This window comes from Pristiophorus japonicus, chromosome 4 (genome assembly GCF_044704955.1).
Source record: "Pristiophorus japonicus isolate sPriJap1 chromosome 4, sPriJap1.hap1, whole genome shotgun sequence".
In the NCBI taxonomy this organism is placed as follows: domain Eukaryota; kingdom Metazoa; phylum Chordata; class Chondrichthyes; family Pristiophoridae; genus Pristiophorus; species Pristiophorus japonicus.
In genome coordinates, this window is record NC_091980.1 from 129,735,076 (window position 1) to 129,755,195 (window position 20,120).

The 20,120-nt window shown below is 45.2% G+C and overlaps 1 protein-coding gene across 1 annotated transcript; it reads left to right on the forward strand.

Annotated features, from left to right (window-relative positions):
- Positions 1–8,048: 8,048 nt before the first annotated feature.
- On the forward strand, positions 8,049–19,748 carry LOC139262555 (ferritin, higher subunit-like). Its single transcript, XM_070877718.1, has 3 exons — positions 8,049–8,177; positions 8,586–8,711; positions 19,593–19,748. The coding sequence occupies exons 1-3, from the start codon at positions 8,049–8,051 to the stop codon at positions 19,746–19,748; spliced, it is 411 nt and encodes a 136-aa protein (XP_070733819.1).
- Positions 19,749–20,120: the final 372 nt, after the last annotated feature.

Sequence of the window (20,120 nt, forward strand, 5' to 3'; positions counted from 1 at the left end):
CTGAAGCTTCTGATCAGTACTCATGTTTATACAATATGTGTGAGACTCTGTCCTACATAGAATGGTGGCTTTGTACAGGCTGAGACCTGGGCTCTTGATGTGAAATGTAATCAACTGTAAATAAACTGTTCAATATTGGACTGGGTTTTGTCTCCTTGCAAGTTAGTGGTTGCTTATTTTCCATTTACCATAACTTGTTTGCAGCACAAGTATTGCACTAGGCTATGCAACAATCATACATTGGCCTCCTGTGCTGTAACCACTCAGCTGGCTCTCCAAGAACACTTCAGCTAGTCCTACTCCCTTGCATTTTCCCTGTATCCCTGCAATGTTTTTCCTTCATGTACTTGTTCAATCCTATGATTGAAACTGCCTTCACCACTCTCTCGAGCAGTGCAATCTAGATATTAACCACTCACTGCATAAAAGTTTATCCTCATGTCAGCTGTGGTTCTTCTGCCAATTGTCTTAAATTTGTGTCTGGTGGTTCTCATCCCTTCTGCCAGTGTTAACAGTCCTATAATTTTGCTCTTTGCTGGCGTAATTTCAAAATAGAGTTATATTCACAAAAACATAAATAAGAGCAGTTGTTGTCCATTTGGTTCTTTAAGGACTGCACCACCATTAAATATGATCATAACTAATACTTTACCACCACCATGTTCATGCTTGTACCCCATAGCCCCTGATCCCTTTTGTATCAAGATATCGTATCTCCTTAAATATATTCAGCAATTGGGCTCCACTGCCTTCTGTAGTCAATAGTTCCCCAGCTTCCCCATCCTGAGTGAAAACATTTCTAATCTTTGCGCTAAATTTACGACCTCGTATTCTGAGCCTGTGACTTTTTATTCACTTCCCAGCAAAGGGGTACTTCCTCCCCACATCCAATCTCTCCAAACCAGTCTGAATTTTATGATTTAATAAGATCCCCTTTCACTCTTCTGGTGAAGACAGGCCTGGTCAAGCTATTCTCTCTTCACATGACAATCTTTCCATCCAAGGGATCAGTCTGGTGGAACTTTGCTGCGCTCTTTCGGAGACCCAAAACTGTGCACAATACACCAGGTGTAGTCTCTATTTATATGTGATTAGTTGTGGCCCAAGCACTGATCCCTGTGGTATCCCACTCGTCACTGCCCACCATTCAGGAAAAGACCTGTTTATTCCAACTGTTTTCTATCAATTAACCAATTTTCAATCCATAGCAGTATATTACCCCCAATCCCATGTTCTTTAATTTTGCACACTAACCTCTTGTGGGACTTTATCAAAGGCCTTCTGAAAATCCAAATACACGACATCCACTGGTTCCCCCTTATCTAATCTCAGTTACATCCTCGAAAAAAAAAACTCCAGTAGGTTTGTCAAACACAATTTTCTTTTCGTAAATCCATATTGACTTTGTCTAATCCCGTTGATATTTTCTAAGAGTCCCTTTATCACATTCTACTAATGTTAGGTGAACCGGGCTGCAGTTACCTGTTTTTTTTCTCCTTCCTTTTTAAAATAGTGGGGTTACATGTGCCACCCTCCAATTTGCAGCAACTGTTCCATAATCTGTAGAATTTAGGAAGATGATAACCAATGCATCCACTATTTCCATGGCTACCACTTTTAGTACGCTGGGATGCAGATTATCAGGCCCTGGGGATTTATCAGCTTTCAGTCCCATTCGTTTCTCCAGCACTGTTTTCTTACTAATAATCCTTTCCTTTAATTTCTCTTGGTCACTAGACCCTTAGTTTCCTAGCATTTCTGGGATGTTATTTGTGTCCTCTTCTGTGAAGACAGAACCAAGGTATTTAATTGTTCTGCCATTTCCTTGTTCCCCATTATAAATTATCCCATTTGTGACTGAAAAGGACCTACATTTGTCTTCACTAATCTTTTTCTTTTTACATACTGGGAGAAACCTTTACAGTCGGTTTTTATGATCATTGCAAGTTTAGTCTCAGATACTATTTTCCCCCTCTTAAACAATCTCTTGGTCCTTTTTTGCTGAATTCTAAACTGCTCCATACTCCGGCTTGTTACTTTTTCTGGCAACTTTGTATAACTCCTCTTCGGATCTAATACTATTCTTAATTGCTTTTGTAAACCATGGTTGGGCCACTTTTCCTTTTGTGTTTTTGCAGCAGGAAGGAATGTATAATTGTTGCAATTCATGCATTCGTTCCTTAAATGTTAGCCATTGACTATCCACCATCATGCCTTTTAATGACTCTTCCCAATCAATCATAGCCATTCCTCATACCTTCGTAGTTTCCTTTGTTTAGATTTAGGACCTAGTTTTGGATTGGACAACTTCACTTTCAATCTTCATGAAGAATTCAATCATGTTATGATCATTCTTCCCTAAAGGACCCCACACAAAAACACTATTAATTAATCCCTTCTCATTGCATCATACCAATCTATGATAGGTATTCAGACATGTTGAAGACCTAATTTCAATTGTACTTATATGTAATGTCTCAAAAATCTGGTTACTGTAAACTCACTCAGGTGCAACATCATCCATCTTTATTCCAGCCCAAGAGTGCCAGCATGACAAAGACACCCAGCTTACATACAGGTGATCAAGCACACATGCCACGTGTGTACAGCCCGACGACCTCCGACTGTGGCACCCTCTGGTGTCTTGTGACCCCCACGCATTAATACATAAGAGAATATCTTGCAAATTCTATTCATGCATTTCAATCTAGCATTGCAATGCTGCAATACAACAGTTGAAAATGTTCACGTTTGTTCAGCCACATAAGGCAGTGGGACCACAGGTAAATGTTAGTGTCTTAAAGGAGGTAGAGAGGTTTACATAATAACATGCATATGTCATTTGGCACCTCGAGCCTGCACCGCCATTCAATAAAACAATGGCTGGTCTGATCTTGGTCTCAACACTTTCCTGCCTGTTCCCCATAACCCTTGACTCACCTATTGTTCAAAAATCTATCTACCTCCACCTTAAATTTATTCAATGACCCTGCCTCCACACACACACACACACACACACTCACACTCACACAGTACTGAGGGAGTGCCGCACTTTCAGAGGGGCAGTACTGAGGGAGCGCCGCACTGTCGGAGGGGCAGTACTAAGGGAGTGCCGCAGTGTTGGAGGGGAAGTGCTGAGGGAGCGTTGCATTGTCAGAGGGGCAGTACTTAGGGATTGCTGCACTGTCGAAGGTGCCGTCTTTCAAATGAGATGCTCGACTGTCTGCTCTCTTAGGTAGACGTAAAAGATCTCAGGATGCTATTTCGAAGAAGCGGAGGGGGAGTTCTCTCCAGTGCCCTTGACAATATTTATCCCGCAACCAAAACAGATTCTCTGGTCATTAACACACTGCTGAACTTGATTGGTTGTAAAGAGCTTTGAGACATCCTGAGGCCATGAAAGGGCTATATAAATGGAATTATTTCTTCTTTCTAAGAGGATAAACGTTCCCAAGGCTGCCACAATTAAGTCCAGGTGCAAGGAGATATTCTTTCTTTTTGGACTTCAGTCCATTTCATTACTTGTAAAATGTCATGGTAACATAACAAGAACTCAAAATCCCACGGTCCATGCCACATTCTAGCTCCTGTGAGTACAGGTGCTCACTAAACTTGGAAGTGATGGAGTATCTGAGCACTTGAGCTTGTCAAATTCCTCACACGCACTGTCCATTCACCTGACCCGCTGCCGGTTGCGTTGCAACATCACTGCACTGTCTTTGGATGTTGCATCCACAGATACCTGAAAATGACCAACCCACTGAACCACACAGAACTATTAAAAAGACACTGACTCGCACACAACGGAAGATTCAAGTAACCTGGGCAAGAGGCCGTCAACAGGGCTGGCCAGCGGGCATTCCAGGTGGTCATTCGGCCCGACAACCCGCCTCTCTTCCGTGGCTACATTTGCGCCTGGGTGTCCCTGGAGATGGAGCATGCGGTGTCCATCGACACGCTCGCAGCCTTCTGTGAGAGGAGGGACTGGAGTGCATCATCACCCCGGGTATAGAATTTTAATTTAACTTGTTAAGTTTCTTTTAACATCTTTTGTGAAGTTGCAGTCTTTATTGGTAGTGCCTCTTTAAAAAGCGGCCCATGCTTAACTTTAAATTGACAATTGCTGCTGACAAAAAGAAGAGTCAGCCAATGATGCTCATTCTTCAAAGTTCATGACTGGCTCTGGGAGTCATGTCTCCTCCTCCCTTTACTTGATTGGTGCTCTGACAGAGGCTGCAACTTGTGATTGGGTATTGAGGAATGTCACTCACAGCTAGACTGTCCCGCCCTGGATTATCCAGCAGTATAAAGACAGGAGTTTGAAATTAGTTAACTCTCAGCTTCTTGCTTTAACAAGGCTTAGATTTTTGGAAAAGCAAATTAGGATGGCTTCTCAAGTACGTCAGAACTACCACAAGGACTGTGAGGCTGCTGTCAACATGGAGCTCTGTTCCTCCTATGTTTATCTCTCCATGGTGAGTCTTGTATTTCTGAGCACTTCACAATGGACCTGTTGCAATGTGAATTTACTCGATTCTGTGCTGTATCCGGCCCACCCCTCACGATGCACATTTGTTAAAGCTATACTATGATAGAAGTCAGGAAGCAACTATTCACATGTATGGTGGAAGTCTGGATCATATTCTCTCTCCTTGCTTCCTGCATTCCACCCACCCAAAGCTGTGGCCGCCTGGGCAAGGTTTTTGTTTGGTAAAGGTATCAAGGGATTTGAACTTCAATAGAAGTAGGCCATTTGTCAGATCTCTTCCCTCAATTCCACCTTCCCGCACTATCCCATGGGCCATAATTTCTTTAGTTCACAAAAATCTATTGACCTCTATCTTGAATATACTGAATGACTGAGCATCCACAGCCCTCTGGGGTAGAGTTCCATAAATTCATCACTCTGAGTGAAGAAATTGCAACTCTTCTCAGTATTTAATGGCCAATCTTCTGCGGGGCCCTTCCGAACCGCAGGCCCCTGGATCCCTCGGCACCCCCCCCCCCCCCCACCCGCAGCGCCCCGCCGGCTCAACCCCCGCCCCTCTGTGCAGGGCTGCTTTCCTGTGGGGGCTGGGGCTGCAGGGTCTCTGTGTGAGATCTGGGACTTGCCTGTGGGTGGATTGAGGCTGCAGCTCCAGCTCGGTCGGCGCTGCTCTCTGGGGACCTGGGGCACGGCAGCACCCCAGGGAGCAGCAGCCTGTGGAGGAATGAAGTCTTCCCAGCTCCCACGAACCTTCCCCATCCACCTCCGGCCGAGGAATGTCGGCCCATCGCCTGCAACGATCCACCAAGGTAAAGCGTGCGTCTCGTCCCAGTGGGATACCTGCACCATCGCTCTGCCGAGAACAGGTATCAGTTCCCTGGTGTAGGTACGCAGCTTCGCCGTGACCGGGACCAGCTTGGGTCGTGCAGCTGGGTGATTCCACAGTTTATCAAAAGTTCTCCGACTCATCAACGACGGACCCGAGCCCGTGTCCACTTCCATACTCACAGGGACTCCGTTGATTTTTACTTCACTTATCACTGGGGGCGAATCGTCTGTGCACGTATACAGTCCAAGCACCTCATCTTCTACCTGCTCCTCGCTGAACAGTGGATCATCCCCCATCTCCTCAGCCACATGGTGAGTCCGATTTCTTTTACACATACGCTGAAGGTGGCCTTTAACGTGGCAGGTATTGCACGTGTACTCCGCAAACCTGCACCGGTGAGCCCCATGGCTTCCTCCACAGCGCCAGCATGGTGCTGCTTCATTGGTCCCCCTTGGTGGACTCTGAGCTCCAGGATCCCGAGGTCCGTGCTCTCGGCCATGGGCAGAGCCACGTTCTGCAGTTTTGTCTGTGATGGGTGCTATCCTGTGGACAGTGCCTGCCGGGTTCGAGACTGTGTGGATCATTTGCTTGGTGCTGCAAGTCGAGGTCTACATGCCCGACTGATGGCGATGGCCTTTGTCAGAGTGACTGTGGGTTCCATGGCCAGCAGCTTGTGAAGGAGGCCCTCGTGGCCAATCCCCATAACGAAAACGTCCCGCAAAGCCTCGTCAAGGTGTGCGCCAAAATCACACGGCGCCGCGAGTCTCCTGAGGTCTGCAGCATATTTGGTGATATCCTGGCCCTCGGGTCTGCAGTGATGGTAAAATTTGTATCTGGCCGTGAGGATGCTCTCCTTCGGTTTCAACTGGTCACGAATGAGTTCAGTCAGCTCCTCGTATGACTTGTCCCTGGCGCTCCCAGGTGCCAGCAAATTCCTGACGAGACAGTAAACCTCATCTCCACAACTGGAGAGCAATATCGCCTTACGCTTCTCTCTCATTGCGAATGTGTCCTCCATCAGGTCGTTTGCTGTGAAGTCGTACTCTAGCCTTTCCGTAAAGGCCTCCCAATCATTGCCCATGGTAAAATCCTTTAGCGAGCCCAGAGTAGCCATGGTTGCGTGGAGTTCGTCCGCTTCCTCGTTGCCAATGTGATGTATGTAGCACACAAATCACTGACTCCACAGGGTCTGGTGTAAGTCTAACTGCTGTGACCTTCGTCCTTTTATTGTTCAGCTCCAAAGTGCCTCCCAGGTGTAGTGGTCAGCCTTATATAGCCCTTGTTTCAGGTACTACCAGGGTTTCCCACCGCAGCGCCCTCTGTGGTGTGGCATAGTACTTGCATTACATTTAAGATACTGGGACAATACACACATCATGACATAACAATTTGCACCTCATTCTACTAAACTCCAGAACATTGGGTTACTCTACTCAATCTTTCCACATGGTGTAATCTCCTCATTTCCAGGACCATGTCTAGTGAACATTTGTTGTTCCACCTCTAATTCAAGTATGTGCTTCATTTGGTAAGGAGACCAGAACTGTACACAATACTTTGGTGAGGACGCACCTAATGTCCTGTATAATTATAGCTAGACTTCTTTTACACAAACTCCAATCCCTTCGTAACAAAAGCTCACATACCATTTGCGTTCCTAATTACTTGCTGGATAAATGGAGTTAAGCTGCAGATCTGACCAAATTGAAAGGTGGAACTGCTTTGAGGGGCTGAATGGCCTACTCGTTCCTAATGTTCCTGAACTCCTTGCTTTAGTTACTAGTTTTTGCCCTTCTGTCTTTTTTCTCTAACTCCCTTTTGCTTTATTGGCGGTGAAGCCTTCAGTCATTTCCCCCCTACTCTGTAGAACTCTCCCTTAACCCCTCTGTTTCCCTACCTTGAGCTTTATCGATGACCTCAAACTGAGGGGTGGTATCTGGTTGTCCGCTGGAATGCCTTGATGTTTAGTTTTGAAGGTGCCAAATGAATGCTGCTTAGTTTTGGTTCCATGGGATGAATGTAGCCAGCAACACTTGGGCCACATGTACAATGTGAATTGTGTGCTGTGACTAGACCTCTACTTTAAGGGCTTTGCTTCCAGTTCTAGTAGTGCCCCTTGCATAGCCTGTACAAAATGGATCTTGGTCAATAAACCATGATTGGAGTGGTACTGTTAATAATAATCATTGACTAATTTCTAAACCTAGACTTGAGCATTGGGTGCCAAGATTTAAGGTTATAGTTTTGAGCATGTTCTATCAAAGCTGAATTGGTAACCATGGGAAGATGCAGCACTGAAGGAGGCCATTCGGCCCATCCTGCCTGTGCTGACAGTTGGGTGGAGCTATCCAACTAGTTCCACTCCCATGCTCCATCCCATAGCCCTGCAAATTTGTCTGTATTATGTCTTTTTTTGTTTAAGCTGTTGCCATTTAATTTACTTCCACCATCCTTTCGAGCAGCCCAGGCATTTATTTTTTTTTAAAAAAAAAGCTTGTCTCCTGTTGCCTCCAGTCCTTTCACCAAGCACTTTTGATTTTCCATTATCCACTCTAGACCATATTAGTGAAGTCAGTCGGCTGGTGCTAGCTTGTGTAACATTGTACATGGAAATTCAGGGAGACTTTGAAAGAAGCAAAATTGAGTTTCTGTACAATACCCACAATAATGGATCTGCCATGTGATACAGAACTACTCTTCTGATCCCTCTGTAGTCCTTCTACTTTGACCGGGATGATGTTGCCCTGCGTCACCTTTGCTGAGTTCTTCAAGGAGCAGTCACATGAGGAACGTGAGCATGCTGAGAAACTGATGGAATTCCAGAATTGGCGTGGAGGCCGAATCATCTTGGCAGACATCAAGGTTTGGTTCCATAAACGAGGGGCCCTTCTGTCTGGCTCCCCTTAGACTGATTGCTCCCAAAACATTTTAAAGCAGTTGGTGCCAATTTACAGCACAGAAATCAGCCGTTTGGACAAACTGGTCTATGCTGGTGATCAGGCTCCAGATGTCTCCTCCCACCTTGCTTTATCCAGCAACATATCCTTCTATTTCTTTTTCCCTCGTGTACTTATTTAGCTCCCGCTTAAATACATCTTTGCTATTCACCTGATCAATTTGATTCCAGTGGTTGATGGCTTAATGCAGTAATTCTATATTCTAACACATTGCTTCATTGTATCTTTGACTTCTGATTGCATTTTTTTCATCCCTAATTCCTTCAATACTTTGTTTAATCCATTGTAAAGGCACTGTGATGTTCCTCTTCAGAAACCAGAGCAGGATGAGTGGAGCAATGGTCTGGAGGCCATGCAGAGAGCTCTGCAGGTGGAGAAGAATGTGAACCAGAGTTTGCTGGATCTGCACAAACACTCCACTGGGAGCACTGACCCTCATGTAAGTTTCTCATGTGGGGTTCTGGGTAAGTTGGAGGTGGTGGCACCTTGCTGTCCTTGAGCCTATTACAAAAATCTCTGCTCAATAGCTTCATGTTGGGGTGTGTTTTTTGGTGCAGTGCAGTGGGGTGGGGGTGGAGCAGCAGCGGTAGGAAGGGACGGGAGGTTGGCCTGCTGTGGACATTGACTAGTAAATATGTCCCAGCAACTATCGTGCAGCAAGTTTAATCTAAATGATGCAGTAATTCCATTGATTTCAATTGCACCAGTTGACTATCCTCCAGTTCAAGAGGATTAAAATCCAAGCACTTGATGGGTAAGCTCTGATGTTCCTAGATACCTGCTCCTGGTCACAACTAGTTTCCCTCTTCTCCTTCAGTTGTGTGACTTCCTGGAGGCCCACTACTTGGATGAACAAGTGAAGATGATCAAGAAACTTGGAGATCACATCACCAACCTTAAGAGATTGGGAGCCCCTGAGAATGGCGTGGGGGAGTACCTGTTTGATGAGCACACCCTTTGGGAGAGCGATTGAACAGACTGCCAGGAACAAGCTTATTGTGTTCAGTACGAGTGTTTATATAATTGTGTGTGAGACCCTGTCCTGTAGCGAATGACAGCCTGTGACTTTGTACAGGCTGTGAGACCTGGCTGTATGATGTGAAAGGTAAAAAAACTGTTCAGTATTGGACTGGATTTTGTCTCATTGTAAATTTGAGTGAGTGGTTGCTTATTTTCAGATTAATGTCAGCCCAGAATTACACTGGGCTGTGTAACCACTTTCTTGTTCCTCCTTTTCTTTGGGTGTACATCTCATTTGTTGAGTTGCATCATCAAGGTCTCGTGTTGAAGATGTCATTCCAAGTCTGTGTATCCATTTAGAGTAAATTATTTGGTGCCTTTCAAGGATTGTTGCAATGCTGTAATCCAACAACTTGCATTCATGTAGTACCTGTAAAAAGGCCTGAACCACATGTGAATGGAACAGATACCCAGGAGCATAGTCCAAGAGGTAAGCTCTTTGGGTGTCGATGATTCTGGGGAGCATGCAGCAAAGTGGATTTGAGGCCAAGATCACATCAGTCGTGATCTTACTGATTAATACAGCAGGCTTGAGGGGCCAAATGGTCAATTCCTGCTATTTCTTATGTAGGGAGGGGACTCTACAATAGGGGGCCAAGGCAACTGAATACGAGTAACCACTCCCACTAGTGATGAATATTCTCTCTGCCCTTTGCCCTTTGCATCAATAGCAACAATTTAACCCCTTGCTACAACAAAATGCCAACTGCTGTAATGTTCAATGTAGGAAGAGTGTTTGTTTAACTATTTCATTCTAAATGAACCCTCCCAGTTTAGGTATTATTTAGTTAAAGTAAACTACCAATGCTGCTTCTGAGTTACTCCTGTAGCATACACTGCAGGTCCCTCACTCAACTAAACACATTGGGCCCAAGTTTCCACAAGAAAAAAAAAACGGGCACCCCTCTGAGCTGGGTGCCCGATTTTCATGCCTAAAAAAATCCTCGGTAGTCTGCACCTACTTACAGGTCCTCTGGCCCTTGGCACAGTCAGCATGAGCTGTGGGGGGGCGGAGCCAGGTCCCGGCGCTGAAAACAGGGCCGGGACCTCTGCACATGCGCGCTACAGTCGGCACGCAAGTGCAGTAGCTCCAGGCGCTGAACTTTGTGGGAGGGGCCCGAAGCACGCAGCCCCTAGCCCTGGCCCAATGGCCTCACTAGGGCTCCTCCCACGGCCAGCTCCTGCTCCCCGCCTGACCAGACTCGCTCTCTTTTCCCCCTCCGCCGACCAGACCCGACCCGACCCGACACCCGCTCCCCCCCCCGCACCGACCCGAGACCTGCTCTTCCCCCCCCCCCACCGGACTGACCCGACCCGATTGCCCCCCCTCTCTTTGCTCTCGCTCTCGCTATCTCTCTTCCCCCCCCCCCTCTCCCGCTCAGCGGCACAAACGGCTGCAGAATTCTCCCTGGCTGAAGCACTTTCACACAGCTAGGAAGATGGTTTATTTAATCTTTTCGTGGCTTATAAATGTTTATTCAGGTTGGATTTATTTGTAGAAGTATAAATAAGGATTTATTGTCGAATTTAATGAGTTCCCTTCCCCCCCACCTCGTTCTGGACGCCTAATTTGTAACCTGCGCCTGATTTTTTAATGTGTAGAACAGGTTTTTTCAGTTCTACAAAAATCTTCACTGGCTCCATTCTACTTTAGTTTGGAGTACGTTTTCACTGTGGAAACTTTCAAATCAGGCGTCAGTGGCCAGACACGCCCCCTTTTGAAGAAAAAAATTCTGTTCTAAACTCGAACTGTTCTATCTGACTAGAACTGCAGAAAAAAAAATGTGGAGAATTGCGATTTCTAAAATAGTCCGTTCTCCACCAGTTGCTCCTAAAAATCAGGCGCGAATCATGTGGAAACTTGGGCCCATTGTTGCTGCTATCGACTTTCTGGTCAGCTTTGTGGGCAAATTGCACATACTATTGATCTCCACCCCCAATGACTGAGCTCATTGAGTGAGCCATGGTACAAGGGGTCAATGGAAGTACAATTGGGTGACTGGGAAATCCACGCTCAACTTCATTTACACAAGTTAACTTTATAAAATTAGTTCAGAGCTGTAGTGAGTGCAATGAAATTGCTGTTGTGTCATTCCATGTATTTGCATCACAAAGAAGTTTCTAGTCACCATATATCGAATGGCAGTATCTGGTGCCCATCGGGGTCACCATTGAGTGTGACCATGTGATGTCCATCAGTTTGCTCGAAGCCCTGTGTGACTGCAGGACATTCACTGCTTAGAAACATAGTAAATAGGTGCAGGAGTAGGTCATTTGGCCCTTCCAGCCTGCACCATTATTCAACAAGATCATGGCTGATCATTCACCTCAGTACCCCTTTCCTGCTTTCTCTCCATAATCCTTGATCCCTTTAGCTGTAAAGGCCATATCTAAGTTCTTCTGGAATATATCCAATGAACTGGCATCAACAACACTCTGCGGTAGGGAATTCCACAGGTTAACAACTCTCTGAAAAAATTTCTCCTCATCTCAGTCCTAAAGTCCAAAATGGCTTACTCCTTCCTTCGACTATGTCCCCTGATTTAGGACTTCCCCAACATTGGGAACATTCTTCCTGCATCTAACCTGTCCAGTCCTGTCAGAATTTTATATGTTTCTATGGGATCCTCTCTCGTACTTCTAAATTTCAGTGAATACAGGCCTAGTCGATCCAGTCTCTCCTCATATGTCAGTCCTGCTATCGCGGGAATCAGTCTGGTGAACCTTCGCTGCACTCCGTCAACAGCAAGAACATCCTTCCTCAGATTAGGAGACCAAAACAGAACACAATATTCCAGGTGAGGCCTCACTAAGGCTCTGTACAACTGCAGCAAGACCTCCCGGCTCCTATGAACAATACAGGTGTAAATACACAGACACATGTTTGATTCACGTGGGTCAACTATGCTAATTGGTGGCATCTCCCCTGAAAGGGCAGTGCCTGTGTTGTGATTGGTGGCTCCGGATCTGAATCACGGCCGCACCCTCTGTCCAATCTAAAGCAGAGTTTTAATCCAAGGGAACACCTCTCATCAGCTAATCCAGGACTGAACCACTTCTGCACTGAAATCCGACATCAGGGCTTTGGATCTCTGAGAAACACCAACGTGAAAGGCCAATGACCAGAGGGGAGAGATGAGGATGATTATTTTTACGCAGCATGTCGGTGTGATCTGGAACACACTGCCTGAAAGGGCGGTGGAATCAGATTCAACAGTAACTTTGAAGAGTGAATTGCATATATACTTGACAAAATTTGCAGGGCTATGGGGAAGGTGCTGAGGAGTGGGGCTAATTGGATTGCTCTTTCAAAGAGCCTGCACAGGCACGATGGGCCGAATGGCCTCTTTCTCTGCTGATAGAATCTATGATGAGCCAGAGAGTTAGAGCATATCTGAGCCTCATCATTTCAATCAGATTTAAATATTATTTTGCCTCACTGAAAGGCGACTGTAAAAGGACGCGTCCAACACACCAAAATGAGGGGCAGGAAAAGATCAGCTGGTCCATCAAGCCTGCCCCAAAACATGCCGGAGTAAATCATAGAATGATAGAATGGTTACAGTACAGAGGGTGGCCATTCGGCACATCGAACCCGTGCCGGCTCTCTGATAGAGCGCTTCAGCTCGTCCCACTCCTCCATCCTTTCCCCGCAACCCTGCTATTAATTTTTCCTTCAGGTACTTATCCAATTCCCTTTTGAAAGCCACGATTGAGTCTACCTCCACCACCCTCTCGGGCATTGCATTCCAGATCCCAACCACTTGCTGCGTAAACATGACGCCTTTGGTTCTTTTGCCAGTCACTTTAAATCTGTGTCCTCTGGTTCTCGACCCTTCCACCAATGGGAACAGTTACTGACTATCGACTCTGTCCAGACACCTCATGATTTTGAATCTCTCTATCAAATGGAGATGTGTCTGTGGGTGACAATGTGTTCAGTAATGTTCACTCCCTCTCATTCTCACTCACTATACTGAATTTTACCAGGCATCATTCCATGAGAATAAAAATGACAGATCATTGATGCCCCCATGTAGCCAATCCTCAGACACATGCCCATTCTCTATATTCGAACTGGGGGCAGTTGACACCATCCACAGGATGGAATTCCCATTCCACTGGCCAATGGTTGGTTTGAATATTGTCTCAGTGCCACAGAAACTTGCAAGTAACAAACTTTGCCAGATTATGAAAAACCCCTTCGGCGAAAGTAGAAAATTATCGTTTCATTCAAGTGAGAGCGTTAAACAATGGCACACTTTCAGATTTGAAGAGGTTCAAGGAACCCAAAGGCAGTGACATCACCAAGACTGATCTCCCCCAGACCCCTCCCCCAAACCCCCTCTCCTTTGTTATTTTGTGCCTGAATTCAGGGAAGATTCCTGATTGACAATCCTTGAGAGCCAATCATCATTGGTGATGTCATACCCTGTTTGAATGCAACTGTTCCAATAGTATAAATACAGGAGCTTGTGCAAGACAGAGTGAGTTTCAGAACTGTGTAGGTGACAGTGAAATATAGATAGTGAAGATGGCTTCCCAAGTGTGTCAGAACTACCACAAGGACTGAGGCTGCTGTCAACAAGCAGATCAACATGGAACTCTGTTCCTCCTATGTTTTTCTCTCCATGGTGAGTAGTGTATTCCTTGTTGCTGCATTCTGAAAAGTTGTTAATTCTCCAGTTCAATGAATTGGCTTTAAGTTGTATTTCTTTTGACTTCCTTCCCTGGGGGAGCAGAGTCTTTGGGCAATGAGGACTTCAGGTGTGTAATACAGGGGGATCTTGTTGAGTTCATGGACTGCTCCCTGTAGCAGCTGCCCTCTATTGATGTTTAATATCAGAAACTAGCCCAGCTGCTGCCTGAGTGTGTGACAGAAGAGCACAAATCTGGTCAGGGGCCTGTTGTTCAGTTTCAGTGGGGGAATTGTAGTGAGTGAAATGTGGGCAGGTACTCACTAGTGTTCTTATTGGAGGTGAAGTACTGAGAATCCTGGTGTTGGAGCCTTGCTTCCTGTGCTGAGATCTCTCTATTACACTATTGCTGTGTAAACTACTGGAGTTAATGGTTATTCTCATTCCATGCACAAACTTGGACTAGAATTGAAGAAGAATAATTTCTATAATGTCTTTCACTACCTTGGCTACAAAGCACTTTGGGAGATTCCAATGAAGGAGTTAAGTGTAGTTACCTGTTATGTGGGAAATGCAGCAGCCAATTGGTGCACAGTAAGCTCCCACAAACTGCAATGAGATAATGATTAGATCATCTGTTTTAGTGGTGTTGGTTGAGGGATAAATATTGGCCAGAACACTGCAGAGAGCTCCCTGCAGTAGTACCTAGCACATAGAGTAGGCTTGAGGGGCCAATGGCTTATTCCTGTCATACATTAAGATCATTGCTGATCTTGTAACTCAAATCCACCTCCTGCACTGTCCCCATATCCCTTGGTATCCAAAAATCTATCATGCACTCTCTCTTGAATATATTTGATGACTGAGCTTCTGGGGTAGAAAATGCCATCCTCAATGACGGATCCCTGGTTCTAGACTCTCCAGCAAGAGGAAACATCCTCCATGCATCTAATCCTCAACCTCTAAGAATTTTGTATGTTTCTAATGCGATCACCTCTCATCCTTCTAAACTCTATAAAATAGAGGTCTAGTCTGCTCAATCTCTCCTCCTTAATCTTTCACATCCACCTGATGACTGACACACTCTTGTGTGAATGACAGAAAGTAGAGGAGGTATTGCTTATCCAGGAGTAGAATTTAGTTTGACTGGACATGAAATATAATACTGAACTTTAGGTTTATAGATTCAGCCAGCAAAGAAAAACTTTCATTGTGCTTTTGGGGGGTGAGGCTCAACTTTGATTGATGAAGTCAATGGCATTTTGCTAGTTTACAAATGGTGTCTATTTTTGAAGGATTAAGAATTCACTAACTAGGGGAAAAATAACTCTGCATTGTATATGAAGATCAAGTTCTAAAGAAACTGTTTTAAATTCTCTCTGCAGTCCTTCTACTTTGACTGGATGATGTTGCCCTGTGTCACTTTGCTGAGTTCTTCAAGGAGCAGTCACATGAGGAATGTGAGCATGCTGAGAAACTGATGGAATTCCAGAATCGCCGTGGAGGACGGATCATCTTGTCTGACATCAGTTTTGGTTGAATAAACTATTGGCCTTTTGTCTGGATACCCTTAGACTGATTGTTTCAAATATCTCCGAAAGCAATTGGTTCCATGGTTGTGGTAGTAGAATGCAATAATTCTATATTCCTATGACACATTATTTATGGTAACATGGATGTCTGGTTGCTTTTTCACCCCTATTTTACTTGTACTGTCTCATGTATTTTGATTGTTCCATTGTAAGTGACTTTCCTCTTCAGAAACCAGAGCAGGATTAATGGAGCAATGGTCTGGAGGTGATGCAAAGAGCTCTGCAAATGAAGAATGTCAACCAGAGTCTGCTGGATCTGCACAAACTCTCCACTGGGAGCACTGACCCTCATGTAAGTTCCTCGTATGGGTTTCTGGGTAAGTTGGAGGTGGTGGAACATTGCTGTCCTTGAGCTGTTTCAAATGAGCTCCATGCCCAATAGCTTTGTTTTTGGGGGGTGTCTCTCCTGGGTTCTTCAGGGTGTGAGGGAGAGGACTGGGAAGTTGGCCTACTGTGGACATTGAAAAATAAATGTGTCCCAATGTTTATAGGATCTAAGCTCACATTGTACAGGAGTTACTGATAGAAACATAGAAACATAGAAAATAGGTGCAGGAGTAGGCCATTCGGCCCTTCTAGCCTGCACCGCCATTCAATGAGTTCATGGCTGAACATTCAACTTCAGTACCCCATTCCTGCTTTCTCGCCATACCCCTTGATCCCCCTAGCAGTAAGGACCTCATCTAACTCCTTTTTGAATATATTTAGTGAATTGGCCTCAACAACTTTCTGTGGTAGAGAATTCCACAGGTTCACCACTCTCTGGGTGAAGAAGTTCCTCCGCATCTCGGTCCTAAATGGCTTACCCCTTATCCTTAGACTGTGACCCCTGGTTCTGGACTTCCCCAACATTGGGAACATTCTTCCTGCATCTAACCTGTCTAACCCCGTCAGAATTTTATATGTTTCTATGAGGTCCCCTCTCATTCTTCTGAACTCCAGTGAATACAAGCCCAGTTGATCCAGTCTTTCTTGATAGGTCAGTCCCGCCATCCCGGGAATCAGTCTGGTGAACCTTCGCTGCACTCCCTCAATAGCAAGAATGTCCTTCCTCAGGTTAGGAGACCAAAACTGTACACAATACTCCAGGTGTGGCCTCACCAATGCCCTGTACAACTGTAGCAACACCTCCCTGCCCCTGTACTCAAATCCCCTTGCTATGAAGGCCAACATGCCATTTGCTTTCTTAACCGCCTGCTGCACCTGCATGCCAACCTTCAATGACTGATGTACCATGACACCCAGGTCTCTTTGCACCTCCCCTTTTCCTAATCTGTCACCATTCAGATAATAGTCTGTCTCTCTGTTTTTACCACCAAAGTGGATAACCTCACATTTATCCACATTATACTTCATCTGCCATGCATTTGCCCACTCACCTAACCTATCCAAGTCGCTCTGCAGCCTCACAGCATCCTCCTCGCAGCTCACACTGCCACCCAACTTAGTGTCATCCGCAAATTTGGAGATACTACATTTAATCCCCTCATCTAAATCATTAATGTACAGTGTAAATAGCTGGGGCCCCAGCACAGAACCTTGCGGTACCCCACTAGTCACTGCCTGCCATTCTGAAAAGTACCCATTTACTCCTACTCTTTGCTTCCTGTCTGACAACCAGTTCTCAATCCATGTCAGTACACTACCCCCAATCCCATGTGCTCTAACTTTGCACATCAATCTCTTGTGTGGGACCTTGTCAAACGCCTTCTGAAAGTCCAAATATACCACATCAACTGGTTCTCCCTTATCCACTCTACTGGAAACATCCTCAAAAAATTCCAGAAGATTTGTCAAGCATGATTTCCCTTTCACAAATCCATGCTGACTTGGACCTATCATGTCACCTCTTTCCAAATGCACTGCTAAGACATCCTTAATAATTGATTCCATCATTTTACCCACTACCGATGTCAGGCTGACCGGTCTATAATTCCCTGTTTTCTCTCTCCCTCCTTTTTTAAAAAGTGGGGTTACATTGGCTACCCTCCACTCCATAGGAACTGATCCAGAGTCAATGGAATGTTGGAAAATGACTGTCAACGCATCCACTATTTCCAAGGCCACCTCCTTAAGTACTCTGGGATGCAGTCCATCAGGCCCTGGGGATTTATCGGCCTTCAATCCCATCAATTTCCCCAACACAATTTCCTGGCTAATAAGGATTTCCCTCAGTTCCTCCTCCTTACTAGACCCCCCGACCCCTTTTATAACCGGAAGGTTGTTCGTGTCCTCCTTCGTGAATACCGAACCAAAGTACTTGTTCAATTGGTCCGCCATTTCTTTGTTCCCCGTTATGACTTCCCCTGATTCTGACTGCAGGGGACCTACATTTGTCTTTACTAACCTTTTTCTCTTTACATATCTATAGAAACTTTTGCAATCCGTCTTAATGTTCCCTGCAAGCTTCTTCTCATACTGCATTTTCCCTGCCCTAATCAAACCCTTTGTCCTCCTCTGCTGAGTTCTAAATTTCTCCCAGTCCCCAGGTTCGCTGCTATTTCTGGCCAATTTGTATGCCACTTCCTTGGCTTTAATACTATCCCTGATTTCCCTTGATAGCCACGGTTGAGCCACCTTCCCTTTTTTATTTCTATGCCAGACAGGAATGTACAATTGTTGTAGTTCATCTATGCGGTCTCTAAATGTCTGCCATTGCCCATCCACAGTCAACCCCTTAAGTATCATTCGCCAATCCATCTCAGCCAATTCACGCCTCATACCTTCAAAGTTAGCCTTCTTTAAGTTCTGGACCATGGTCTCTGAATTAACTGTTTCATTCTCCATCCTAATGCAGAATTCCACCATATTATGGTCACTCTTCCCCAAGGGGCCTCGCACAACGAGATTGCTAATTAATCCTTTCTCATTACATAACACCCAGTCTAAGATGGCCTCCCCCCAGTTGGTTCCTCGACATATTGGTCTAAAAAACCATCCCTTATGCACTCCAGAAAATCCTCCTCCACCGTATTGCTTCCAGTTTGGTTAGCCCAATCTATGTGCATATTAAAATCACCCATTATAACTGCTGCACCTTTATTGCACGCACCCCTAATTTCCTGTTTGATGCCCTCCCCAACATCACTACTACTGTTTGGAGGTCTGTACACAACTCCCACTAACGTTTTTTGCCCTTTGGTGTTCTGCAGCTCTACCCATATAGATTCCACATCATCCAAGCTAATGTCCTTCCTAACTATTGCCTTAATCTCCTCCTTAACCAGCAATGCTACCCCACCTCCTTTTCCTTTTATTCTATCCTTCCTGAATGTTGAATACCCCTGGATGTTGAGTTCCCAGCCCTGCTCATCCTGGAGCCACGTCTCCGTAATCCCAATCACATCATATTTGTTAACATCTATTTGCACAGTTAATTCATCCACCTTATTGCGGATACTCCTTGCATTAAGACACAAAGCCTTTAGGCTTGTTTTTTTAACACCCTCTGTCCTTTTAGAATTTTGCTGTACAATGGCCCTTTTTGTTCTTTGCCTTGGGTTTCTCTGCCCTCCACTTTTCCTCATCTCCTTTCTGTCTTTTGTTTTTGCCTCCTTTTTGTTTCCCTCTGTCTCCCTGCATTGGTTCCCATCCCCCTGCCATATTAGTTTAACTCCTCCCCAACAGCACTAGCAAACACTCCCCCGAGGACATTGGTTCCGATTCTGCCCAGGTGCAGACCGTCCGGATTGTACTGGTCCCACCTCCCCCAGAACCGGTTCCAATGCCCCAGGAATTTGAATCCCTCCCTGCTGCACCATTGCTCAAGCCACGTGTTCATCTGAGCTATCCTGCGATTCCTACTCTGACTAGCACGTGGCACTGGTAGCAATCCCGAGATTACTACTTTTGAGGTCCTACTTTTTAATTTAGCTCCTAGCTCCTTAAATTCATTTCGTAGGAACTCATCCCTTTTTTTACCTATGTCATTGGAGCAAATGTACATCAATTGCAATTGCCTGACTTGACACTTCTCCACTCCCAGAGAATTAAAATCCCAACTCCAGGGGATGCTCTGATGTTCCATTATCTGCTAATGGCCAGAACTCATTTCCCTCTTTTCTCTTTCAGTTGTGTGACTTCCTGGAGACCCACTACTTGGATGAACAAGTGAAGATGATCAAGAAGCTTGGAGATCACATCACCAACCTGAAGAGACTGGGAGCCCCTGAGAATGGCATGGGAGTGTACCTTTTTGACAAGCACACTCTGGGGGAGAGTGACTAAACTGACTGATGGATCAAGCTAATTGTGTTTAGAACTTGTATTTATATAATCAGGCACCTGTCCTGTAGGGAATGATGGCTTGTGACTTTGTACAAAGAGTGAAGACCCATAACTGTAAATAAACTTTTCAACAGTGGGCTGTGTTACCTTGTAAGTTTAAGTGGTTACTTATTTTTCATTAACATAACTTGGTTTCCCTCAAACAAGAATTACACTCAGCTGTGCAATAGTTATATGGGATTCAGTCCTATGAAATGTGTTTATCCTCTAGTGTAATGTATACGTATTGATTGGGATATTCAGGCAGCTGTTGTAAGATCTAAAATGTTCAAGAATGTGTTTGGATAACTGACAGCCCCAAGGGATATTGGC

Bases quoted from the DNA above. Each gene is read 5' to 3' on its own strand.
- LOC139262555 (XM_070877718.1), top strand. From the start codon at position 8,049: ATGATGTTGCCCTGCGTCACCTTTGCTGAGTTCTTCAAGGAGCAGTCA. The intron at 8,178-8,585 runs GTTTGGTTCCAT...GTTCCTCTTCAG, and splicing joins TCATCTTGGCAGACATCAAG to AAACCAGAGCAGGATGAGTG. The intron at 8,712-19,592 runs GTAAGTTTCTCA...TTTCTCTTTCAG, and splicing joins CTGGGAGCACTGACCCTCAT to TTGTGTGACTTCCTGGAGAC.